The sequence below is a fragment of the Chiloscyllium punctatum genome, chromosome 13, assembly GCF_047496795.1.
Source record: "Chiloscyllium punctatum isolate Juve2018m chromosome 13, sChiPun1.3, whole genome shotgun sequence".
Taxonomy (NCBI): Eukaryota; Metazoa; Chordata; class Chondrichthyes; order Orectolobiformes; family Hemiscylliidae; genus Chiloscyllium; species Chiloscyllium punctatum.
In genome coordinates this window covers 90,932,480-90,960,272 of record NC_092751.1, presented here as the reverse complement: position 1 = coordinate 90,960,272, position 27,793 = coordinate 90,932,480, and the positions used below count along the sequence as shown (strand labels likewise).

General features: G+C 38.0%; 1 protein-coding gene across 4 annotated transcripts in view; it reads left to right on the top strand.

Annotated features, from left to right (window-relative positions):
* The window catches only part of ercc6 (excision repair cross-complementation group 6), a 56,611-nt gene extending 31,443 nt beyond the window's left edge, over positions 1–25,168 (top strand). For 3 of the 4 annotated variants that reach the window (XM_072583202.1, XM_072583201.1, XM_072583200.1), the window contains 12 exons: positions 3,133–3,309; positions 4,589–4,705; positions 7,759–7,854; positions 8,274–8,492; positions 9,224–9,334; positions 9,499–9,618; positions 10,378–10,472; positions 11,971–12,116; positions 15,592–16,347; positions 16,784–16,985; positions 17,886–17,964; positions 24,202–25,168. In XM_072583202.1, the coding sequence (XP_072439303.1) occupies positions 3,133–3,309; positions 4,589–4,705; positions 7,759–7,854; positions 8,274–8,492; positions 9,224–9,334; positions 9,499–9,618; positions 10,378–10,472; positions 11,971–12,116; positions 15,592–16,347; positions 16,784–16,985; positions 17,886–17,964; positions 24,202–24,618 (2,535 nt within the window). In that variant the 3' untranslated portion in view covers positions 24,619–25,168. The remainder of the gene's footprint in view (positions 1–3,132; positions 3,310–4,588; positions 4,706–7,758; positions 7,855–8,273; positions 8,493–9,223; positions 9,335–9,498; positions 9,619–10,377; positions 10,473–11,970; positions 12,117–15,591; positions 16,348–16,783; positions 16,986–17,885; positions 17,965–24,201) is intronic. The other variant, XM_072583203.1, reaches the window with a different exon arrangement.
* Positions 25,169–27,793: the final 2,625 nt, after the last annotated feature.

The window sequence follows — 27,793 nt, the reverse complement described above, 5'->3', positions numbered from 1 at the left end:
GTCGTTGCAAAAAATAAAATGTCATGATGTAGGGAATGACATACTAGCTTGGTTAGAAGATTGGCTACTGAACAGTAAACAGATTAGGTAAAAAAATGAGTTGTTTTTGTTGGCAAAATATATCGAGTAGTGTGTCACGGGGATCAAGGCTGGGGTCTCAACATTTTGCAGTTTGCTTGACTGATTTGGATGAAAGGATCAAAGGGGTGATTGCTAAATTTGCTGTCACAAAAATTTGTAATAAGTTATGAAGAGGGCATAAGGACCCCACAAACGGATAACAGAGAGACCTAAGGATGTAGGTATATAGTTTGTTGAATGTGGCATCGCAGGTAGACAGGGATGATGAAGAAGGCGTTCGGCATGCTGACCTTCATCAGTCAGAGCATTGAGTACAGGAGTTGCGACTGCAGAAAAAATTGGTAAGGCCACATTTGGAGTACTGTGTACTATTTTGGTCACCCTGCTATAGAAAGTATGTTATCAAACTGGAAAGAGTGCAAAATGGATTTACAAAGATGCTACCAAAGACCGGAGGGTTTGAATTATAAGGAGAGGCTGGATAGGGTGGGACTTGTTTCCCTGTGGTATAGAAGGCTGAGGGGTGACCTGGTAGAGGTTTATAAAATCATAAGATGCATAGATAAGGTGAATAGCCATGGTCTTTACCCCAGGGTAGGGCACTCCAAAAATAGAGGGCATAGGTTTAAGGTGAGAGGAGAAAGATTTAAAAGTGATCTGAGGGGCAATTTTTTTCACACAGAGGATGGTGCATTTATGGAATGGGTTTCCAGAGAAAGTGGCCAAGGTGAGTACAATTACAAAAATATTTGGGCAGGTACTTGGAGAGGAAAGGTTTAGATGGAGATGGGCCAAATACAGGCAAATGGAACTACTTCAGTTTATAAAACCTCAAGGTATGGACGAGTTGGACCAAAGGTCTATTTCCATGCTTGATGACTTTATAAGAGACTGCAAAGAACCAGCAAAAGGGATATGATGTGGGAATATATAAAATTGTCCATTTTCGTAGCAAGAATAAAAAAGAAGCTTATTATCTAAATGATTAGGAATTGCAGAACTCTGAGATGGAGAAGGATCCAGTGGTTCCAGTACATGAATCACAAAAGGTTAGTATGCCAGCAAGCAAGTAATTAATGTGGTGCTGGAAAAACACAGCAAGTCAGGCAGCATCCGAGGAGCAGGAGAATCGATGTTTCAGGCATAAGCCCTTCATCAGAGATGTCCTTCATCACCTCTCAGTCCTGATAAAGGGCTTATGCCTGAAACGTCGATTCACCTCCTCGGATGCTGCCTGACCTACTGTGCTTTTCCAGCACCACACACTCAACTATGATCTCCACCATCTGCAGACCTCACTTTCTCCCACCAAGTAATTGGGGACGCTAATAAAATGTTATTGTTGATTGCAAGGGTAACCAAATACAAACAAAGGGAGATTATTCTTCAGATGAGACCAATCTGGTGTACCATATACAGTATTGACACTTTATTTAAGGGAGGATATGAAAACAATGGAAGCAGTTTGGAGTAGGTTTACTAGGCTAATATGTAAAATGGGTTGGTTGCTTTCTGAGAGAAAAAAAATGGTTATACCTGTAATCCACTAGGAGTTTAGAACAGTAAGACATGACCCGATTAAGCATATAAGATCCTGAGGGATGTGGAAGGGATACTCACTCTGGTGGGAGAATGCAGAGTCTTAGGTGCCTGTAACTTGCTTTCCTATCTATCTTTCTGTCACCAGTAAATTTAACCATCATACCTTTGGTGGTGCCATTCATTTAGCTTATTATTTGACCTGTTTTTCTGATCAACCTATTCAGAATGTTATTGCACACCTCTGGAATAAATGGGACTTGAGCCCAGGCCTACAGTCCAGAGGTAGGGACAGTACCACCGCATCACATTTAAGTCATTGATTGCAAGTGGACAAATCTTATTGCTTACCATTATTTGAACTATCTCTCCTGATGTATCTCATTCTTAAAAGTATCTTTGTGAACTTAATTTTAGCACTGCTTTATTGAATCATAAGAGCTTTTAATGTGGATAAATATTTAAAGAGATTTATTTAATGTGGGTTTTACTGTGATCTTGCACTTAAGCAAGTAGTATGCATTAACAGCACTAAGAGAACCAAAAATTAAAACATTACAGTCATGGTATTTTTGTACTGCGGTGTTTTACATTTTATTATTTGATTGAGTGCTTTAAGCAAACCAACAACAAGAAGTTCCTTTTGAAAAGAAAAACATCAACTCTGTTGGGTTGACATACCTCTTTAGGAACTAGCTTTGAGAATTCAATTAAGATCACGCAAAGATTCGGACCAGGAGCAAACCAAACCACCTCTGTCTTTAAATGAGATCATGACTGAACACCAACATTGACAACACCTGTTCACATATCCTTTAATTCTCATGGGCTAAGCTGAAGCAAAAGCGTGTATATATTTTTCTTTTGTTCACTTTTTTTTGTGTGCATTAATATGGGGTTGTGGGTATCCATGCATTGGCAAAACTGTTGCAAAACTGATGTTTTCAAATGCTGTGAACTGAAGAAACTTTGAGTGTTTTTTGAAAAACGAGGTATGTTTTTGTTGGGATTAGTTAACAATTGTTCTTATACTTCCTAAAATGACAATTTGCATTTTCATTGTGCATATATCATAAAAAGATACCTAAAGAGCTTACTGAAGGCAGTGCAAGACAAAAATGAATGCTCAACTGAAGAAATAGAAATTAAAAATAATTATTGAATGGTTAAGAAATAGCAAAAATCATCCATATAGCCCCTTGCAGCAGCTCTGCTAGTCAATAAGATGACAACTGATCTGATCTTGATCCCACTGCAGTTACCTGTCTGTTCCCCGTAAGTAGATTTAAGAAAGCGTTGAAGAAGGTAGTGGGAAGTGTAGAAGCAGAGGGTTTTAGAGTGAGCATTCCTGAATGTGAGATTTAGAGTGCTGAAGGCACAAACATGAATGAGGTAAAGGATGTGCAAAGCAAATGTTTAACGTGCAGATCGTTTAAGCAGCTGTTCTAGTCTTGAAGACATTTTAGAGAAGTGTTGCAATTTCATAAATGATTTTTAAAATTCTCTTTGCAGTTTCGTACTCCACATCGTATTATCCTGTCTGGTTCGCCAATGCAGAATAACTTGAAGGAGCTCTGGTCTTTATTTGACTTCATTTTTCCAGGAAAGCTAGGAACATTGCAAGTCTTCATGGAACAATTTTCTGTCCCTATTACAATGGGAGGCTATCAAAACGCCTCACCTGTTCAGGTACGTGAAAGAGAATATGGTGCTTTCTGGACAATATAATGAATAAAAAGAGTAGAATGAGTCCATGGTTTGTGGATTTGAAATGCTGACATGCTTGCCATGTTGTAACATGTTCTGCTTTAGATTTCCAACATTCACACTTTGTTTTGTGACATTATTAATGGAACGAAGAGTATGGAAAACTAGAAAAGTACACATAAAGTTGAGATTTGGAAAAAGAAAGGATAGAAAATACAAGGGGAGAGATAGTAAGAATGATAGATGGATTACCTTTGTTGTCTCGCAACAGTTTCATGCCTGCTAAAGTGTCTCCATTCTGAAATGCTGAGTGTGCATATTTTCTTTCCATTACAGTTGGCAATTAAATAATGTTGTTCAGCATGTGGAACTTCTTCTTTTAACTTCGCCAGTTTTTTTCATTATTTTACCTCAGTTGATGTCTTTTATTTTGATACACTAATACTCTTAAGTTAATTTATTAGGCTTTTCAATTCAATCATGTATTTTAACACTTGCCCATTTTATACAACAGATCTGTACGGTGCCATATGTTCTTTAAACCAAAAACACCCTTCTATTTGTGTGATACCCTTTACTATTCCTTAAGCCTACTTACACAGTGGCAAGTGGGCATTTATCATTTGGTATTGTGTAGCATCTTTCAGGCTTCCTGCAGGTTTCCTTTTGATCCTTAAACCACTCAGATTAGTGATAAATGGGATTTTGGCTAATATAGGATTAGACACAAAGATAACGTACCATGATGAAAGGGCCATTTCCCTGAGGGTAAGGCTTGCACAGCTAATAAAACTTCCATTTTGTGTCCTCCTGAGAGCTTTGAACTATATTGTTGAGTCTAAGCCATTATACATAGAGCCAAACATTAGTATAACGGAGCACTGGTATCATTAAGAATTAAACATTAAAGCCACATTTGCCACTAGAAGTATCAGAATTGCTTGAAGACAATTGTAGTTAATAGTAATATTGCAATATTAATTACCAGGCTTACATTTTTACTCAATTTAGTTTGACGAAATTAACATACAGGAGACCAGATTGACACTATATTTGTTATGGTGCCCAATGAAATGTCGTCTTAATTTGTTTTTAGAATGAATTTACCAATGTATTACTTCTAAGGACTCTGTTAAGTAGTGAGTTAGCTTTTATCAAAGCACGTTTTTCTATAACTGCTGTGTAAATGTGTCCCTGCTGGTTCATTATGATTGCAACCTGCACATGTATCCTTCTCAAAGTTATTTTAAAATGTTCTCAGGTGCAAACTGCCTATAAGTGTGCTTGTGTTTTACGGGACACCATAAATCCATACTTGTTGCGACGAATTAAAGCCGATGTAAAAATGAATCTGGCATTGCCAGACAAGAATGAACAGGTGAGTAAAACTCAGGGGTTTATTTTTGAAGGCTTAAAGTAAATTTTTTGCCAAGCCATTCCAAGTATTATAGTTTTTGTAGCATAATGAGAGCATTCTACATTCCTATCCCATTGTATGGAGACAGAAATTTCCTGCTCTTAGTGGGGGGCTCTGGCCAATTATTGTGCCAGTTATTGCATTGGTTCGGATTATTTGATAGCACAGTACATGGAATGCACATGGGATCTAGCTGATTTGTTAAGACTCACTGCTACAATTTATGAATGCAATTACCCACTGAGTTATTGATATTTCAGAATTAATAAGTTGATTATTTTTGCATCACTTTTGGGGTAGAGTATTAATTGCAGCACCATCTCAATTTTAAAGTTAGCTACTAATCCAATTTGAAAAAGCTGTTGTTCACAGTGTAACAAGAGTCCCCGATGATAGCTAGTTTGCTGAAAAAACAGATGAACAAAATATTTAGGAGGAATGACCTCCAGAACTTCATTCGGTCGTTCTCTCCCTTGGCTTGGTGTGACAGTAGTTACATTAAATATTTAAATGCCATCATGATGCACAGCAGGGGAAATGAATGCAAAATAACAAAAGATTTCAGTCCTACTACAAAAATAGGAGCACTTCACATCTGTGAACACAGATGCTGATTGTGTTTTTAAAATTGTGCCCTGTGAATTTTTAATTGCCTGAATAAGTTATGGCTGAATTGCAGAGGCAGTGCGTTGTTTTAATCTTATCTCAATAACTGTAATGGCCTTTTTTTTGTAATTGTGAATTTCTCTTTAATTAGCAGCCCTCTTGTAGTATCGAATCAAAAATTCCACACGCACCAACAATAAACAGTAAAACTAGTCTAGTTTTTTGTTTTGATGTGTTTCTTTAAGAACTGGTGGTAATGTATTCCAGCAAAGTTGTTGCAAAGAGCAACTAGTGATTAGTATAAAAGCAGAAGCTAAAGACCAAACTAATCACAAAGTGGAATATTCATAAATAATGCACAATACTTCATTCAGTAATGTTGTTGCATTATACTGTAGATATAACATTCATCATCACTTCATGAAAGGATATAAATATTTCCTGAATATCGTTGTGTATTCCTGTTCAGTTAGTAATCCGAAGAACGTGAGTTCAAATCCCACCATGAAAGGAATAAAATAATTTAAATGAGCTGCTTCCAGTTAAATTGCACATCATTGTCAAAGAAATATAACTGGGTCATTAATATCCTCTGGGCAAGAATCTACCAACTTGATTGACTCTTAACTTGCATCTGAAGTGGCCGAGCAAGTCACTCAGTCCTATTACCACCTTCTCTGGGCACCTGGAGACTGGCAATAATGTTGGCCCAATCAGTGATGTTGACATCACAAAAATAAATAACAAAGTGATGGGACCAGAGTCCAAGTATTTTACCAGCAGCAGTGAGAATTTTATCTTGCAGTTGACAATGTTCTTTGAAACTCCTACGGAGGAATGCATTGTTTTAAAAAATCATCAAAATTCTATGCAAAAAAGCTGTTCATTTGATGGCAGTGCAACACTTTCTCTATTTTTACACTCTTCTGTACAGACAAACGAAGGTTGCGTCTTTTTGTCAGTTTTGTGATCAAGTAAGTCTAGCCCTGAAAAGGGCTTGGGGCAGAACTTAAACATTAATATTTTAAAGAACGAATGGGGGGACATCTGTCACACTTCATATTGCAAACTGCACTTTTCGCAAAGCTGAAACTCCAGGAGATTTGTTTTGTGCTCATAAGGCTTCGCAGGCAATACCCTGTGATCCCACAAGACTGTTGGCAGGTGCATGGATTAGAAACTTAAGTAAATCAGCCCTGGTGTGCTTTAGTTTTGGAAGATGATTCACCATGTGACTGAAAGGATTGCCCTTTTTTCTTGGTGAATCCGCAGAATTTTCAGGGTCTACAGGTTAATATTCTATTGATTAACCAATGGGTCAGCCTTTAGAGCATAGGTTTGCAGCCGCCATCTGATTCCTCTGAGGTGCCTTGAATGGTCTTAATCCGTGCACCATAGAAGGTGGTATTCTGCCCAGTTGAACCAAGAAAATTCTCTTGGGGTTTGAATCCCACTTTGCCCCAAACCCTATCCTTGATCCATTGTTAGAACATATTCCAGGAGATATTGTATAACTCTGGTTGCTGCGTTCTGGATTTATGATAGAATTTACGATACACATCATTGAATTCACATCATTGCTTTGCTCTTGGGTCGTCTTTCTGATTTTTGGCTAGTTCACCATCTGTTAGGTTAGTCACATAGTTTGATGAGGTGAAATTAAGATTACAGTCACCACACCCAAATTGGGATCATGCCTATTGTATGGCATTTTAAATGAAATATTAGTATTTTGTTCATGCCCAACTGAAAAGGAGAAATACGTATTTTTGACATTACAGATGTTTCCAGTAAACTGCCTGTTTTTTTCACTTTTCTGTAAGTGTGGTCTCTGAAGGAATAAACTGTTTAGGCGTGCAAGAGACAGCAAATCGAAAAGAGAAGTATCCACTTTAAAATATGTGATGCAAATTCCTGGACTTGTGTTAGTTACCCACTGATCTGAATTAATTTTGTTTTGAATCTTGACAGTCAAAGAAGCATTCCAGTTGCTGAATGTGATCTTGATGGTTTAGCTTTAAGCTGCCCAATTAATAGGACATTTCTGGTATATTTGAAGGGTATGAGTTGTCAAATTAGTTTTTTTTATAGAAGTTCTCATTGTTGCACTTAGATCTGAATTTGTGTTGCTTATTTTTTGATTGATTTGGATTCAAGTTTTTATTGTCACGTACTTAAATACAAGAGTACAGTGAAAAGTGTATCGTGTTGTCATATATGGTGCCGTCTTAGGTACCAGGGTTATTCTTGAATCTGTTAATTACTGCTAACATTAATGTTCTATCAAGTTTTGAACTGAACATATCTCCTGTTTTCAGCATTTATTACATGAATACATTAAAGTCACAGCATTGTCTAAGTGAGCAGGAAAGAAAACTGCAACTGACTCTGAAACTATTTCTCTGTAGGTTCTATTTTGTCGCTTAACAGAAGAACAACGTGAAGTCTACCAAAACTTTATAGATTCCAAGGAAGTCTATCAGATTCTCAACAGAGAAATGCAGGTCTATTAATGCTATTATTGTATATTCTTGCTGCTGCTTTAAGGAAGGGATTGTTGAGAATAGTGAGCTGCTTCTTTTGTCTGTTGAACCAGTGAAAGGTTCTTCTTTAACATTAATATGAATCCGTGAGTCTTACAGAGGATAACAAATGGAGCTTCAAGTGTTTGATAAATAATTAAAGAACTCCATTCAGTGCTGTGACGTAGAGCTGCTTATTATCAGTAATTGACACATGTGTAGTCCAAACACACTGCATGCACCTACTTGCGTAGTGCAGTGTTGTGTACAGTGGTCTGTTGTGCTCAATTTCTTATGTCTTTATGGAAAAACATTCATGTTTACATAGTGGAGCAAATAATCAAAGGCATTGATTGTTCTTTTTTTTTCCTCTCTTTTCCCCACCACCCACACAAATGTAGGTATTCTCTGGCCTGATAGCTCTCAGAAAGATCTGTAATCACCCCGACCTGTTTTCTGGTGGCCCCAAGATTCTGAAGGGGGTGCCTGATGAGCAGCTGACAGAAGAAGAGCACTTTGGGTATTGGAAACGATCTGGAAAGATGATTGTAGTCGATGCTTTGCTAAAGCTGTGGTACAAACAAGGACATCGAGTACTTCTTTTCTCTCAATCCCGACAGGTCAGCACGCCCAGCAGAGAAAAAAAAGCACGTTTTGACAATTGTTTAATGCAGCATAAACTCACTTATTAACACCTCTTCACTCCCTCAAAACTAAGATGTCAGCTGCTTATTATAAATGTTTTGGTCTTATTTTAAAATCCAAGCCCTCCACATGTTTGTTTCACACTACTTTTAGTTGAATTTAATTATTTCTCCTCCACCTTCTGTGCTACTGAGTTTCTGTGCAAACTATATATTTTACAGATACTTTAAACTAATCTAGGTTCAATTCCTGTGCCAGATTTTAATGTTTATTAAATATTAGCCAAGAAATCTTTCACTTGTAACAGTATATGAGTTGGCAAATTGCCAAGTTATGTTACTTAAAATGGGTTTTGGCACATTTTCAACACATTTAATTGATCAATATTCAGATTCTTGTCATTTCATTTGGTTTTAGAATGAAAACAAGTTTAAGATTAAAATCCATTTTGTTGTACATTTACCACCTGTTATTAGAATAAATTGTCAAATCTGTATCCCTGTTACGAATAATGGCTTTTTATTTTTCTCTTAATATGTATTTAGAGCAGATTCTAGATGGTAATCATAGAGTCATAGAGATGTACAGCACGGAAACAGACCCTTCGGTCCAACTCGTCCATGCTGATGTTTAATTTGTTTTTAAAGAATTGTTATAGACACATCCACAAAACAGATAAATGTATTCTTTTTCTCCATTTTACTAGATGTTGGACATCTTGGAGGTGTTCATACGGAATCTGGGCTATTCATATCTTAAAATGGATGGAACAACTTCAGTGGGTTCTAGACAGACACTCATTTCCAGATACAATGAGGTAAAGACTTCAAAAAAAAAAGCTGTTTGTGCTTATTTCTGTGTTGCATTTTTCTCTTTAATCAGTGCCTGCCAAGTTTACATTTGATTATTCAATTAACAAACATACTTTTCTTGGAAAAAAGTTCATTCAAAAAACAAAAATCTGTTCTTCTTCTGTTGTAGAATTCCTCTATATTTGTCTTCCTCCTCACAACTAGAGTTGGTGGTTTGGGAGTAAACTTGACAGGAGCAAACCGAGTTATTATCTACGACCCTGACTGGAACCCGAGTACTGACACACAGGTGGGCCCTTTTCAGTTTGTGTCAATGCAAACGGCTTTGGATTGTTTCATCTCTCATCTGCGCTCAACTTGACGCCACAAACATGCATGTGCATTTAGAGCAGTTATTAAGCAATTATGTATATTTGTAAATGCGAACTGAATGTGTTACATTGGGAGCAGCTAAAATCTACAATCTGTGCATTTTATTACCTCATGCTCTGGTAGTGTTCCTGGTTTCAATTGTTCTGGTTGGGACAGAGATTGTGATAGATTTCATGCCTGAGAAAGAACAGTACATATTGAAATAATCTGAATTGCTTTGAAATGTCTGACCCCGTGCTGACTCTGAACAGCTTACTTTGCACAGTTGTTAAGAGTATTCTGAAATAAAAAGTTGCCCACAACTTTGGTCGATTCACATGTGGTTGGGTGTATGCAGCATGGTTGTTCAGCTGTCAGCAATTAGACTGAGTATAAAGCTTGGAGAAAACTTAATTAAAAACTGCTGGAATCCTAGCAATATGACTGCTTTGTGCAGGTGGGGCTGTAACAAATTTTTGCTAAACTGTAATGTGACTAAACCTTTGCCCTACTTGTCGAATGTTTCCCTGCAGTAAAGGATCATCGTTTCAGCAATATAAAAAAATAACTTGGAACTGCAACAGTTTAAAGAAATTAATTGTGCATGAACTTTTCATGTTGACATTTGATTATGAAGCACTCTGCTCTGTGCTGGGGAAGCCAGTGGATAATAATCACTAAATGCTCATTCTTTTAGGCCCGAGAGCGTGCTTGGAGGATAGGTCAAAAGAAACAGGTTACAATTTACAGGTTACTAACAGCCGGATCAATTGAAGAAAAAATCTACCACCGGTATGTCCCAAAATTGAGAATGTTCTGTCACACTAAACTTTGTAAATTGTCATTTGTTTTTGTCAACAATGTACATGAGCTCAAGATCCATTTGGTTTTATTCTTAATGGTTTAGCAAGCAGAAACATTTTAATTTCACACTGGTTGACCACTAAGACTCCTAATTCCCCCTCCCCCGAGTTATTATCAGTTATCAGTACAATTATATTTTTGTGCATTCATTCATGTCGAAATTTAAAAGAGAAACATGAATAAACACTGGAAACATACAGCAAAAAAATAAATATCTGAAAGGGAAAGGCCAATTGATGTTTTGTTTAGGATCCCTACAAATAGTCCTAAAAGGGGCTCTTTAGCTGGGTTTTGGAACTGTTGACCTTTCAGGGACCCTCTACTGGATTATGAAGAATGCCTTAGCAAAACATTTTGTATTATGCCAGTGATAGGTTTTCATATCCTGTATCAGCCATGCAGCAGCATTTTTGAGCAACATTATTAATACTGAAATAGGAATGGTTTTGAATTATAAGTCTGTGCTTACTAGCAGCTCAATTAATCCTGGTTTACACATTTATCCCAACACCTTTTTAAAAGATAAGTGGCAAAATAACAGTTCATTCATTAACCCAAGCTTTATTTGAATCCAGGTCCCAGACATGAAAGGCCATTATTTTTACCCACTGCACCTGCTATTTCCCTTTCACTAGAAGTTTGAACTGAGGATTCCATTTGAAACATCAACCTCTCTTTCTCTTTCACATGTCAGCTATTCACATTCAATACTTCTGGTTTCCTGCAGCCATCCTTCATTGTTTGCACTCTACGGTTTGGTTTCCTTCATGTAAGTAAGCCAAAGTTACAAATAAGTGCAGAAGTCTGTTGAGAGAACTCGTGAAAAATAAACTGTTCAGTAACATTCAACCAAATGTATCGATGGTGCGATTACAGCATTAATTTTCACATAGCCGACTGCCAACAGGTTTATCTTATTTGCAGTATGTTCCTTATTGGAGGTGCTAGTTCTCACACTAAATAATGGGAGAACTGAACACCTGCTGGCACACCACTTCCCTCCCCATACTGACTAAATATGATTTAAAGTGCAATGTTTGTTGAAGGGACCATGTTAAATTAGTGGTCGACAGCTACTTTTTGTGAGCATCGTGGGAAAATTGAGGCATCTTGATTTCTGCATGTAATTATTTAGTAATATTTTACATATTTAACCATTTTTGTCTCTGGTTAATATGAGCATTGGGAGATAAAACAGATTTAAAATACAATAAATTCATAATAGTGAAAGGTTCATGAATGTGGAAAGATTATATGATTGCATTTAAAATGCAAGTTTGTTCGAGCACTACATAGTTCGGATGAAAACTGCTAACTAAGGTGGTATGTAATTTAATATTTTATTGCTAACTTAATTATAGGAAGTTGTAAATCATTTTATATGTGGTTTCTTTAGATAAATTATATAATTCTCACTTTATTATAGGCAAATTTTCAAGCAGTTCCTGACTAATCGAGTATTGAAGGACCCAAAGCAGAGACGGTTTTTCAAATCTAATGATCTTACAGAGCTTTTCACGTTAAGCAGTCCAGATGGTACTCAGGGAACAGAAACAAGTGCAATTTTTGCAGGTATTATCAATTTAAAATTAACAAGCAGAATCCAGTGGTTTATGAAATAAAGTGCCAGGATTGTAATTCACCGTACTTCTCATTCCCAGTTTTACTTCTTTAGAGAGCAATTCGCTTGGTGAGTTTCTGTATACAGTTAACCAAATAGTTAAAAGTGTCTTTCAAAACCTCAGATTGTCCCAATGTAGTACTTAGAAATGCAGTCACTACTGTAATGTCAGAAACATGTTTATTGATCTGCATACACTGATCTTTCACTAACCAACAAGTGATAATAGCAAGATAAGCTATTTTAGGTGCTTCCCTACTCTTGTTTAAGTTGTTTAAAAGCTAAAGGAGCAGTGTTAGACCATTTGGCCCATCGAGTCTGCTCTGCCATTCGATCATGGCTGATATACTCCTCACTCCCATTTTCCTGCTTTATCTCCGTATCCCTTCAACCTATTACCAATTAAAAATCTGCCTAACTCCTCCTTAAATTTACTACTGTCCCAGCATCCACTGCTCTTTGGGGTAGCGAATTCCACAGATTCACAACCCATTGGGAGAAGTAGTTTCTCCTTAACTCTGTTTTAAATTTGCTGCCTTTTATTGTAAGACTGACCTCTTGTCTGAGAATGCCCTACAAGAGGAAGCATCTGCTGCACATCTATTTTATCCACACCTTTTATCGTCTTGAATACCTCAATTTGATCTCCTCTGATTCTTCTAAATTCCAGACAGTACGGGCCTAACCTGTTCAATCTATCTTCACATGACAAGCCCCTCATCTCTGGGATCAATCCAGCGAACCTCCTATGAACTACTTCCAATGCCACTACATCTTTCCTCAAATAAGGGTACTATGCACAATACTCCAGGTGCGGTCTCACCAATACCTTGTATAGTTGCATCAATACTTCCTTACCTTTATATTCTATTGCTTTAACTATAAAAGCCAACATTCCATTCGCTTTCTTTATTATCAGCTAATTTCCTGTGACCCATGAACAAGTACACCTAGATCCCTTTGCAACCTCTACTCCCGGCACTTTCCCATGCAACCGCAAGAAATGCAAAACTTGCGCCTACACCTCCCCCCTCACTTCCCTCCAAGACCCCAAGGGATCCTTCCATATCTGTCACAAGTTCACCTGCACCTCCACACACGTCATTTACTACATCCGCTGCACCCGATGTGGCCTCCTCTACATTTGGGAGACAGGCCGCCTACTTGCGGAACGTTTCAGAGAACACCTCTGGGATGCCCGCACCAACCAACCCAACCACCCTGTGGCTGAACACCTTAACTCCCCCTCCCACTCCACCAAGGACATGCAGGTCCTTGGCCTCCTCCATCGCCAGACCATGGCAACACAACACCTGGAGGAAGAGTGCCTCATCTTCCGCCTAGGAACCCTCCAACCACAAGGGATGAATGCAGATTTCTCCAGCTTCCTCATTTCCCCTCCCCCCACCTTATCTCAGTCCCAACCTTCGGACTCAGCAGCGTCTTCTTGACCTGCATACCTGCATTCTTCTTCCCGACCTCTCTGCCCCCACCCCCTCTCCAGCCTATCACCCTCACCTTAACCTCCTTCCATCTATCACATTCCCAACACCCCTCCCCCAAGTCCCTCCTCCCTACCTTTTATGCTTTGCACACCCTCCTCATTCCTGAAGAAGGGCTTATGCCCAAAATGTCGATTCTCCTGCTCCTTGGATGCTGCCTGACCTGCTGCGCTTTTCCAGCAACACATTTTTCAGCTTCGATCCCTTTGCACCAGAGCACCACAAAGTCTCTCCCTATAAAATAATAGGTTGCCTTTCCATTTTTTTGATCTAAATGTATGACCTCGCACTTAGCCACATTAAACTGCATCTGCCACGTTTTAGCCCATTCTCCAAAACTATCTATATCCATTTCCTCGTTGCAATTTAGTGTCCCACCTATTTTGTGTTGCCTGCAAATTTAGCCATAGAGCCTTCTAACCCTGTATCCAAGTCGTTAATGTAGACTGTTAATAGCTGGGGTACAAGGACCAAACCCTGTCGCACTCCCACTGGTTACATCTTGGAATCCAGAAAGAAACCCATTTATCCCGACTCTCTGTCTTCTGTCCATCAGCCAGTCATCTATCCAAGCTAATAAATTGTCCCTAATTCCATATGATTCCAACCTTGTGAATCAACCTTTTATGCGGCACTTGATTAAAACTTTTTGGAAGTCCAGATAAATTACATCGACAGCATCCCCATTATCCACTTTGCTTGTTACCTCTTTGAAGAACTCCAACAAATTAGTCATGATTTGCCCTTCATAAAACCATGCTGACTCTGATGGATAATGTTTTGACTTTCCAAATGTCCTGATATTGCTTCCTGATCATTGATTCTAATGCTTTCCCAGCAGCAGATGTTAAACTAACTGGTCTATAATTTCCCACATTTTGCCTCCTTCCCTTTTTGAATAGGGGCGTTATTTAGCCCATTTTCCAATCCACTGAAATATTTTCCCTGTCCAGGGAACTTTAGACATATTGTAACCAATGGATCTACTATCTCTGCTGCCCCCTCCTTCAGTACCCTAGGATGTAGGCCATCAGGCACAAGGGACTTGTTCATCCTCAGTCCTTTCATTTGCTTAGTAACTTTTCACCAAAGATATTGATTGTTCTAAGTTCTAGGAGAAAGTGAGAACTGCAGATGCTGGGGATCAGAGCTTAAAAATGTGTTGCTGGAAAAGCGCAGCAGGTCAGGCAGCATCAAAGGAGAAGGAGAATTGACGTTTCGGGCATAAGCCCTTCTTCAGGAATCCTAAGAAGGGCTTATGCCCGAAACGTCGATTCTCCTTCTCCTTTGATGCTGCCTGACCTGCTGCGCTTTTCCAGCAACACATTTTTATGTTCTAAGTTCTACCTTATCTGTTGCTTCTGACTTGCGTCATAGCATTTTTTTTTAAGTCTACTTGAAAAAACAGATGGTTTAACTTGCTATGTGCAATACAGCACCTTCAACAGTGCAGCACTTCCTCAGTACTTCATTCCAGTGAAAGCCTTTGCTTTTGCTCTTGTCTTTCTAGAGTGAGACCATAACCTTCCAACCCGCAGGTGATGTTGCTATTCCTGACGATTGGCACGGATAGTGTCACCTTTGTTCATTTGTTCCACCAGCTGGTGGTTCATGGACCAAATCAACATGTTTGGTGGAGAATGATGGCAAATAATTGAAGGGACCTAAGCAATCTGATTGTTCAGGAAACAGAGTGGCCACTGCAACCAGTTTCAGATGATAGAAATCATTGGCAGGAATTTGTAGGTTTACTCAAAGCTTGTAATTTTGTTGTGCCTTCATGGACTGAGAACATCCCAAAGCAGTTTGCACAAAGTGCTTAATTTTGAAATATGATTGTATAAGTTAATGCTACTGCAAAATCCAAGAGTTGTACTTGTTTTGTTCTCCATTAATTGTAGTGAATGTGTTTGTTCCTGGTTAGGCACAGGTTCGGATGTTTACGCTCCTACCAGAAAAAAAACTGGGAAAAGCTCCAGTTCATTCAGGAAGAGAAATGTCATGCTATCAGGTCAGGATTCCAGCAAGCAAGTCAAGTTACCACCGGATTTGTCTCTCCAATGCCATTCAGACAAAAGTCAGTCAGGAAAACTTTCTGTTAACCCACAGAATGAATTAAAAGAGAATAGTGTTTTTGGCAGTGATGGGACTGTTACTCAGGTAAAACAAGAAATAAAAAGTGCTGAATTTCCAACTGTTTCACAGTCTGAATATCGAAGGCTTGATCAACCAACCAATTCTGCACATAAGGAAACTGACAACAATAACGTAGAATCTGCACTCAGCAATAAAGCTGGACTACTTGATCATGGCCACACACCGGGACAAATCATTCTAAATGAGGAGAGGAAAGATTGCACTCAGAATTCAGAAAAACTGCAAAATATAAGTAGTGCTGACTTAGAAGAAACTGGCAACAGCCATGAACTTCATCATAAACACCAATCTAAAACAAAACATCAAATAACTAAGAGTGAGCATGATGATGCTCTTTCAGAGTACAAGCGCAAACACAAAAAACACAAACGCCACAAAGATGCATATTTTGAAGGCGAGCGTATCCCCCATTTGGTAAAAAGGCAGAAAATCAAAAAGAGGGATCATGAGGAAGAGCAGAAAGAAAAGGAAGTCTGCAGGCAGAGTGATGATTACGTCTTGGAAAAGCTGTTCAAAAAATCTGGTAAATTTCATTTATTTTGCTTGTATCTATCTTTAGGCTGCAAGACCATTTTTAATGTTCAAATGAAAGATTTCCATTCTATAGTAAGATTTTCATTCCTTGGTAGTATTGAATCAAGTATTCCAAAAGTGACTGTAGTATGCTCATTGCTAGATACATAATTATACTACATAGCACTGTGGTTAAATTTTACAAATGTCATTAAGCAGTTGGGCAGATTATTAGTGAATTGACTTGAAAATGATACTGAAAGATTTGTTTATTCAATTCGTATTTTATTATTGCACCATTTAGTTTCATTTGGTTATGGGAAAACTGAAAAAAGTCATATTAGCAAGACTCATTCCTGTTTAATTCAGTGCATGAATGCTGTAAAGTTGGTATATTGTTGTGTAAATGGCAGTGTTAATTTGACATTGTTTTCTGATTTATTAAGGAATCCACAGTGTGATGAAGCATGATGTTATTATGGAGTCATCCAATCCTGATTATGTATTAGTTGAAGCAGAAGCTAATCGAGTTGCTCAGGAGGCTTTGAAAGCATTGAAGGCTTCGAGACAGCGTTGCCTGGGTGTCTCTTCTGGTGTGCCATCCAGGATCAATAGCAGTCAGCTGTCAGGAACAGCAGCTGCTGTAAAGTAAGATATTAGACAGAACATTATTTTTACAAAGGAAGTTTTTATTTACTTTTTGCTTTGGTTCAATTATTTTTTTGAAAATGTGGTGATGGTGGATCATCTTGAAAGCAGTTTAATATAACTCGGTGACTTCTTCAGCTATATAAGAGGGCAGCCCATTTGTGTGGATTTACAGACACATATCTGTAGAGTAAGAATGGCAGGCTTCCTTAACTAAAAAGGTTAGTGAACCAATTGGGTTTCCCTGATAATTTGATATCTCTGTGGCCACTTTTACTGGTACCTGCTTAATTTATAACAAACCTTATCTTTTGCTCTGCGTAATAAAATGACTAAAACCGTGAAAGCCAAACCAACAGCACTTTTAAGATTTTAAACTCTGAAGCATTGTTTATGCATCAGCTCTTCCATCTTTGTTGCAGAGAGATATTTAAAAAATTAAAATCAAAAATGTTACCCACAATGCAAAATAAGAATTCGCACATTGAGCTTCAAGTTACAACTTGAATGTATCTACAAGGAAAATGCTATAAATCAGATTCTTGTCTTCAGCTTAGTATTGGCATCAAACTATCATTAGTACATTTGATGAGGCTTGGTTTCCAAATTGGTTGAGTTTTACTCCTAAATTTACAGGTCAGCTGGTCCTGTTGATTATTTGTTTCCTTCCTTTCCATGATTATTTTCTAATGTAATTTGAATACCAGCTGCATTAAGAAGAGAAATTTATGGAATTTAAAGCACAGTATATTCATGTGTAAACAGCATTCTTATGAACTGAAAATGTAATATTATGCATTCAAAGTGAAATTAGTAACAAATTGTGAACATAACGCAAGTCACAATTTTGTAAAATGTACAGGAAATTTCAAAATCTTACTCCTTTTTCTCATGTCCTAGGCCAAGATTTGGTCAGAAGAAAAATCCACTGCTTCCAACTAGCAGTCCTTCTTCCAAATCCACTCCAGAAAAATGCAAGGTATAGTTAACATGCTTTTGAATAACTCTAGTCATAAAGGATGATAGAATGTGCTCAGTTTATTGCTTGGCAGTTTATTAATTGAGGATTGAGGTCAAATTCAACATTTTGCAATCACTTTAACCAGTACTCATTGTCCTACACTGCAATTGATAGTTGTTGTTAGGACTTGAATAGCCAGTGTGTCTACTGATGAGTGTAACCACATATTCCAGGATTTTATAGATGCTAGGTCCATAGCAAAACAAAATGAATTTATTCAAATCATAATTAGACACAAAGACAAAGGAGGCATCAATAAGGTTGAGGAATCTGAAGACAAACACAGTCCTTGAAGTATAAAAAGAAAGCAGGAATGAACTTCAACAAGGAGTTAAGAAGGCTAAAAAGGCCATGAAATCTCCTTGGCAAACACGATTAGAGAAAATCCCAAGTGTATTACATGTATGTAAGGATCAAGAGTGTAGCTAGGTAGATACACTCAAGGACAAAGGAGGGAATTTATGTGAGGAGCTGGAGGAAGTGAGTGAGGTCCTTAATGAATACTTTGAATCGGTATTCACAAAAGAGAAGGACAGTGTTGGATGGTGCATCTGGAGAAGTATCTGTTGATATTCAAGGGTAATTCAAGATGAAAAAGGAGGAGGTGTTGGGTGTTTCGAAAAACATTAGGTAGCCAAGTCCTGATGGGATCTATCCCAGAATACTGAGGGAAGCGAAGGAGAAGGTAGCTGGAGTCTTGTAGAAAATTTTTGTAACCTCTTTAGACGCAAGAGAGTCTTAGGGGATTAGAGAATAGCCAATGTTGTTCCTTTGTTTAAGAAAGAAATCAGGGAAAATCTGGGAAATTAGAGATTGGTAACCCTCGTGTCAGTGGTTGGGACATTATTGGAGAAGACTTTTAAGAACAGGATTTAGTCACAATTGAATAAAGTATGGTTTTAATAGCAATAAGAAGCATGGTTTTGTGTGGGGAAGGTCGTATCTCACAAACTTGATTGAGTTTTTTGAGGAATTGACAAAAATTATTGACGAGAGCAAGATGGTGGATGTTATCTACTTGGACTTTAGCAGGGTTTCTCAGGATAAGTTGATACAGAAGCTGAAGTCACATGGGATCTGTACTGAGCTGGTAAGATTGATACAGAACTGGCTTGATTATAAAAGACAGGGGAGGAAGGGTGTTTGTCTGACTGGAAATCTGTGACCAGTGGTGTTCCACAGGAATCAGTGCTGGAACCCCTGTTGTTTGTAGTATATATAAATGACTTGGCGAATGTAGATGGTCTGATTATTAATTTTGCAGATGACACAAAGGTTGTGCGGGCTGCAGATAGTGAGGAGGACTGCCAGAGGATACAGCAAGGTATGGATAGGGTGGAGACTTGTGTGAAGAAATGGCAGATGGAATTTAATCTGGACAAATGCAGGTGACAGAACCCTTCGAATCATTAACATACAGAGGAATATAGGCATATAAGTTCACAATTCCCTGGAAGTAGCAACATAAGTGGTCAAGAAGGCAAATGGCATGCTTACCTTCATTGTTCAAGAGCAAGAGTGTAAAATTTGGCAAATCATTTTGCAACTGTATAGAACATTAGTTAGGCCACATTTGGAATATTGCTTATAATTCTGCTAAACCACACTATCTGAAGGCTGTGATGGCTTTGGAGAGGGTACCGAAGCGGTTTACCAGGATGTTGTCTGGTTTGGAGGGTGTTAGCTGTGAGGAGAGATTGGACAAACTTGGTTAGTTTTCACTTGAACTTTGAAGGCTGAGGGGCAACCTGATAGACATTTACAAAATTATGAAAGGTGTGGATAGAATGGATAATTACAGTCGTTTTCCCTGGGTAGAAATGTCAATTACTAGAGGACATAGGTTTAAGGTAAATGGGGGGAAAATGTAAAACAGATGTGATTGGCAAATTTTTTTTTACACAGAGGATAGTAAGTGCCTGGAATGCACTGCCAGAGGAGATGGTGGAGGCAGATACAATAGCAGTGTTTAAGAGGCATTTGACAGATATATGAATAGGCAGAGAACAGAGGGATACAGACTATATTTTAGCAAAGGTTTAGAAAGGCATCATGTATCGGAGCAGACTTGGTCCGCCAATGAGCCTGTTCCTGTGATGTACTGTGTTCTTGGTTGAATGTAATTAATAAAATTTGCAATATAGAAGACGCATTGTCCAGTTTAAAATAGGTTACACACTGTCGATATATTGTAAAAAGTAAAAAGGACCATTTTTAACATTTTTTACAAGCATTTGTTTGTTTTTCAACTCCTCTACTTAACCCTAATGTTTCTATTGATAACCAGAGGAACAGGCAAAAGTTATTTTGTTACTTTCTTGTGCTTCCTGGACTGACATTAATAATCACAGCTTCAGTCTGTTACAAAGGAAAAAAAATTAGCCTCAGAGATACTGGCACCTAAGATCATTTATAGAACATAGAAAAATACAGCGCAGTACAGGCCCTTCGGCCCTCGATGTTGCGCCGACCGAAGCCTACCTAACCTACACTAGCCCAATAACCTCCATATGCTTATCCAGTGCCCGCTTGAATGACCATAAAGAGGGAGAGTCCACCACTTATACTGGCAGGGCATTCCATGAACACTCAACCCGCTGAGTATAGAATCTACCCCTAACATCTGTCCTATACCAACCTCCCCTTAATTTAAAGTTGTGTCCCCTAGTAACAGCTGACTCCATATGCAGAAAAAGGTTCTCACTGTCAACCCTATCTAAACCCCTAATCATCTTGTACACCTCTATCAAATCTCCCTTAAACCTTCTTTTCTCCAATGAGAACAGCCCCAAGTGCCTCAGCCTTTCCTCATATGATCTTCCTACCATGCCAGGCAACATCCTGGTAAACCTCCTCTGCACCCGTTCCAGTGCCTCCACATCCTTCCTATAGTATGGTGACCAAAACTGTACACAATACTCCAGATAAGGCCGCACCAGAGTCTTATACAACTGCAGCATGACCTCAGGACTCCGGAACTCAGTTCCTCTACCAATAAAAGCCAGTACGCCATATGTCTTCTTCACAGCACTATTTACCTGGGTGGCAACTTTCAGAGATCTGTGTACATGGACACCAAGATCCCTCTGCTCATCCACACTACCAAGTAGCCTACTATTAGCTCAGTAATCCATCTTCTTGTTACTCCTACCAAAGTGAATGACTTCACACTTAGCTACATTGAACTCCAAAAATTTATTCTGTTTAATTTTGAAGTTGATTTTGAAACCTCACATCCTTGTGTTCGAGCAAAAAGACTTTGGAGTGCTGGTTAATAGTTCCTTGAAAGTGGAGTCACAGGTAGGTAGGATAGTGAAGAAGCTTTTGGTGCAGCTTGCCTTTATTGGTCAGTGGATTGAATACAGGAGTTGGGATGTCATGTTGTGGCTGTTCAGGACAGTAGTTAGGCCACTTTTGGAATATTGCATTCAGTTATGGTCTCCCTGCTATAGGAAAGATGTTGTTAAATTTGAAAGAGTTCAGAAAAGGTTTAAAGGATATTGTCAGGGTTGGAGGGTTTGTATTATAGGGAGAGGCTGAATAGGCTGAGGCTATTTACGCTGGAGCGTCGGAGGCTGAGGAGTGACCTTACAGATGTTTATAAAATCATGACGTGCTAGGTAGAGTAGCCTAGATCTTTTCCCCAGGGTAAGGGAGTCCATAACTAGAGGACATAGGTTTAAGGTGAGAGAAGTAAGACTTAAAAGGGATCTAAGTGGCATTTTTTTTCACGCAGAGGGTAGTGCATGTATGGAATGAGCTGCTAGAAGAAGTGGTGGATGCTGGTACAATTACAATATTTAAAAGGCATCTGAATGGGTAGAAGAATATGAAAGGTTTAGAGGGATATGGGCCATATGCTGGCAAATGGGGCTAGTTTATTTGAGGATATCTAGTCGGTATGGATGAGTTGGATCGAAAGGTCTGTTTCCATGCTGTACAACTCTGTGATTCTATCCTATTGACCAGCTGAATCACTTGAACCTTAAAAATATTGTCCAATACCCTTTAATCACTTTTTATGTCTTGATTTGGCTCTTGTTCCTCATGTCTTTAGTGACATTGCCTTGGGGCCTGCAGAGCAGTCAATGTTGTTTACATGGATTTTAGTAAAGCCTTTGACAAGGTTCCGCATGGTAGACTAACTGGTAAAGTTAGATCACATGGGATTCAGGGTGAGCTTGCCAGTTGGATACAAAATTGGCTTGATGGTAGGAAACAGAGGGTGGTGGTGGAGGGTTGTTTTTTGAACTGGAGGCCTGTGACCAGCAGCGTTCCACAGGAGTCAGTACTGGGTCTGCTTTTGCTTGTCATTCATAAAAATGATTTGGATGAGAATCTAGGAAGCATGGTGAGTAAGTTTGCTGATTATACAAAAATTGGTATAGTGGACAGTGAAGGAGGTTAAGATTGCAAAGAGGTCTTGATCAATTGGCTCAGTGGGTTGAGAAATGGCACATGGAGTTTAATTTGGATAATTGTGAGGTATTGCATTTTGGTAAAACAAAAAAGGGCATGACTGATACAATTGATGGTACTGCCCTGGGTAGTGTTGTAGAACAGAGACACTTATGGGTTCAGGTACATTATCCTCCGAAATTTGCATCACAGGTAGACAGGGTGGTTAAGAAGGCATTTAGCACGCTTGTCTTCATTGCTCTGACCTTTGAGTGTAGGAGTTGGGGGCATCATGTTGAGGTTGTACAGGATGATGAGACCTTGCTTGGAGTAATGTGTGCAATACTGGTCGCCCTGTTACAAGAAGGATATTATTGATTTGGAGAGGATTCAGAAAAATGTTTACCGGGGGTTGCCAGGAATGGAGGGTTTGAGTTACAAAAATAGGCTGGGATGTTTTTCACTGGAATGTAGGAGTTTGAGGGATGACCTTATGCAAGATTATAAAATCATGAAGTGCACAGATAACGTGAATAGCAAGGGTCGTTTCCCTAAGGTAGAGAAGTTCAAACCTAAGAGTTCAAATTCTTAAGGTAAGAGACAAAAGTTTTAAAAAGGGCATGAGGGACAGCTTTTTTCTTAGAGCACGGTTAGTGTGTGGAATGAACTGACAGAAAAAGTGGTGGATGCAGGTACAGTTACAACATTTAAATGACATTTTGATAAGTACATGAATAGGAAAGGTTTGAAGGGATATGGGTCAAATGCAAGCAAATTGGATGGTTTAGTTTGGGAACATGGTTGGCATGGACTAATTAGACTGAAAGGTCTGATTCCGTGCTGTATGACTCTGTGCATAAGTCGAACGTGTGACCAGTATTGGATCCAATAAACTTAAGTTCCTACTTGGAAAGTATAGATAATTTAGCCATTGACTAATTTAAAGGATTTCTCTACCGAGATAACAGAAGCATCTTCCTTCTGATTAACTATAGACACAAATATTTCTGTCTGCAGCTAACATATTGTGGAATGTTAAGAAAAGCATTGTTCAAAACAAATGACAGGTAAATAGAGAGAAAAGTTTTACACTTATGCTGAAAGTTTGTGTTCTTTGGCTCTTGGTTTTCGTAACCGTGCTTAATTGCTGATGGCCAGTATGTTAACTGGTCAGCTGTATTCAGTGATGCTACTAAGTGGTGTGTGAAAACCTAGTCAAGCTAGTGAATAAACTATTTAGGCTTGCAGTTTAAGCAAGGAGGTTTGTAGAGCAAATGATGTTTGAGCTAATGTTAGTTCAGAAAGTAACATGCTGAGATATCTACAAAATTAGTAGCATCTTACCTGCCTTCACAAAGCAGTTTTGGTATGATTAAATTCTGATTCAGCTGTTAGAAACAGTTGTTTAAAGTCAACATACTGTACTTTACTGTATTATCCAGCAAAATGTGATCTTTCAACACTGTTCAGTGTTGGACCATGAGATATTGCTGGTACACTTAACATGTTGGAGGTTTAGTGATCAGAGTAATATGAGCTGTTCCTTTACAGATACAATTTTTTAAGACAGCTTTTGAATATAGTTTTCTAATGAGTCTTGATAAACTTACTTTATTAGTACTAGAAATGAGTGATTAATTTTCTTAATCTCTGCAATAGCTGCTGCAAGAGTTGAGGGCATTTTGACTTTTGTTTTGTTTTCTTAAATCTTTGCTGTGTGATTACTTTCTTCATTGACCAAGAGGACAGTGCATTAATTGTAGAGATCTGCTACTTTGGTTTACTTTTTCTGCTTAGGATGCTGCTGTAATTGAAAAGGACGAAGCTGCCAAATCTCACTTCAGTGGCGTTCCATCAGAAGAAGAGGCAGGTCGTGTGCTCCCGTCCTCTTCCTCGTTACTGGCCAAAATGCGAGCAAGGAATCATTTGACTTTGTCTCAAAGCCTTGAAATTGATGAGAGCTCTGAGCCTGCAGCAGTGCCCCCGCCTGTACCAACCGAGCACGATGAACTATTGGTGGAAATGAGGAACTTCATTGCATTCCAGGCTAGCACTGATGGGCAAGCCACAACTACTGAGTTGTTACAAGAGTTTCAGTCCAAGTTATCACCTGCACAGACAGCTGTTTTCCGAGAACTTCTTAGAAACTTGTGCACTTTCCACAGAAACGCATCTGGGGATGGGATCTGGACACTGAAACTAGAATTCCGATGAACATTCCTGGTGCTGCTACTAATCATGTCAGTAGTGTCATGGAGAACTAAGTTTAATTGCTGCTAAATAATGCAATAATTTCATTAGGAAAGCTTGAATTATCCATGACAAATTTGTGTTGTCAAAAAGGAAACTTGAAGATAGGGAACTGATTTCATTTGCTTCTTTGCAGGGATAAAATTTAGCACTGAAAATAAGATTCCAAGAAAGCTGTATTTTATTGTCAGTGACATAAACTTAAAGATTTTTAACTTGCATTGTGTTTCCTGAAAATTTAATGTTGACTAGTTGCTATGGACTGCATATGAAAAAGAACATTGCATTGTGTCAGGTTTAAATTCATGATTTCAAAGCACTTCTTTTGTATTCCTGAATATGACCATATTGCTCCTGAGATGTCTGAAATTTTATACCGGATTCCATTGGAAGGAAAAATTGGGGAATGCTTAATTAGCATAGCCCAATTATATTGGTAAATAATACACAATTGTAAATATTATTTAAAAACTAAATGTATACAACATCTTAAATAAACCAAAGATGTTTTCTACTTTGCGAAAAATTTCTTTTTGTTACAGTGAATTGGTATTAAATGAATATAATCACATTATGGGTTAAAATTATAAATTTTAACATGGAACACTGGATATATCAGTGAAAATAACATTTGTTTTCTTTGTGTGCTATAGACCAGTCCATTAAAAGCCAATGAGATATAATATGCCAATGTACATTTAACGATAATGCATTATCTATGATTGCTCCATTCACTTCCATTTAAACTGCCTGATTTTATTTTCACAGTTTAAGCAGGCATAATATGAAAATTTCTTGCCTGCAATATTTGTTCTTTTTCCTGTGTGCTGCTGAAATCTCAAGATTTGAATTTATGTAGCACCTCATCACATCCACAGGGCATTTTAAAAAGCTGTTCAGCCAGTGAGCCACCTTTTGAGGTGTAATCATTCTTAATGCAACATCCAACCTAAGCAGAAAAAAAATGAATCAATCACCCAATCGTCTGGTTTTTGATGGTTTTGGTCAGAACATTAGAGAATTGCTTGCACCTCTTTGAGTATCACATTGGGCTCCTTCTGAGTAAGTGTAGCTTGGGTCTGGTGTCTCACCTTTGATTGTACAGCACTTCCTCAATTCCAGAGGTGAATGCCTGAAGATGAAATTCGGACCACATTCTGCTGATTCAGGTAAAAGTATTAGCAACTAAACATGCCAGTTTAGAATTCACGATATTTAGCTTAAATTAGAAAACTTCCTTTTAAAATTCCAAACCTAGTTTCCATTGAAAAGGAACACTAACATTTTCAGTTTCTTCAGTTACATCAAAAATTATCATCTTCATTTTGCACCCATTTGGATTTTTTTAAGATGTCTTTATACATTGCTGTTTTAGTGTTGAACATAACTAACTTGTGTGAGGTGGTTAAATTAGAATTTGACCAAGTGTTTGACTCCTTACATTGACAATAATGTGACCTCATTCTAAATGTTCAATCTCTCCCAAGCTGCGTTAGGAATTTAGCTCTTCCATCTCACTTAGGTATTTTAAAGCTGAATCCTGGACAGAATTAAGAGTCAGCTCACGTATTAAGGATTGTCCAGTGTTTCATTGTAAAATTAAATACTTTCAAACTTTTTTTTATCCCTCGCATGTAAGCTTCTGTAGAAATAATTTAACTGTTCCATATTGAGAGTCCTCAATTCTTTGACCTAAAATGAAAAGTTAGCGATGCAAATCATGACCTACTCCAGTAACCGGTAATTAAATAGCTTGTGGGCTAATCCAAGTGAGGAGTGTAAAATTTCTCCTGTCAGTAATTTTGGGTGAGAAAGCTCGTGCTGAATAATTAGAGAACTTTTTAGTAAAACTTTCAGTAGGAGGGGTTTACCTGCTGTTTCCAACAATGTGCAATTGCATTCAACATCAAATTAAATCATCAAACATTGCTCTAAATGCAACTATTTGTTACTGTATACTTTGATCACTGTTCAATGTTCACAAAATTTCCTGAAAAAAATCCACCAAACAAGCTAATACGTAATTTTGAATTACTGTTATGCATTTCAGACAGGTGAACACAAAATTGTGCCTAGTTACTGACAGACAATTGTCCTTAATGAGAATGACTGTGGGTTTTGTGATATATTTTTAACTGACTGTACACAGTTCCCCCATTTCATTTTATTCTTTCACCTCATTGTCACTCCAAATCCTTCATTACCTCTCTGACACACTGCTTTTTATTTAATTCTAAGCAACTCATGAATTTGTTCAAATGCTCTATTTGGAAACCTTGCAACAAGAATACTTGCAACTAAAATTTTGCTACAGTTGCTTTACAAATGCAGCACTGCTCTCTAATTTGCTTAACTAATGCATAAGATGCTAGAAAGTTGATTGTGTACCTTTGTCACAGTAGATGTGAGTGTGTTGTAATGTCAAAGAAAAGGTTATTTTCACATTTCAATTGAATTTTTCAAAGCATTAAAATACTTGAATAAAAACCACCATTTCTATCATTTTTGACAAGTGAAGTTTCACATGACACCAACTCTTGAGATTTCATTTCATAGCCTGAATTGGTGATAACTTCATAAATATATTTAATATATTAGATGACATATATTTACATTGTGATTGGTAAGTAGGGTGGTGATAGAGAAAGAAAAAAAGACTTTTGGAAATAAATAAGTAAATGATATTGAACATTGGAGAGTGGAATGAGGGGTTGGCAGAAAACTTCATTAAAAGGATGATTTTTCCGATGGGAACAAAGTCTTAATTCTGAAAATTCTAAACACATTTAATTTCTTCAGTTTTACAAATGTGGATTATAATAAGGTTATCCTATAGCCAATAGGAAATTCTAAAAATGCAACACTGGAACATAATTTATTTTATGATTTCCCATCTAGGCAAATGAATATTTGTTTGGATTTAATTTTTTGTACTTTATATAATGAAGAGACATATATTTACCACTAGGGCGTGCATTTAAGATACTGCTTTTGAAATGCATTTATTTATAATTTCTCAAAGCATTATTAATATATGTGACAGGACCAGTTTTTGAGTCATAGAGATGTACAGCATGGAAACAGACCCTTTGGTCCAACTCGTCCATGCCAACCAGATATCCCAACCCAATTTAGTCCC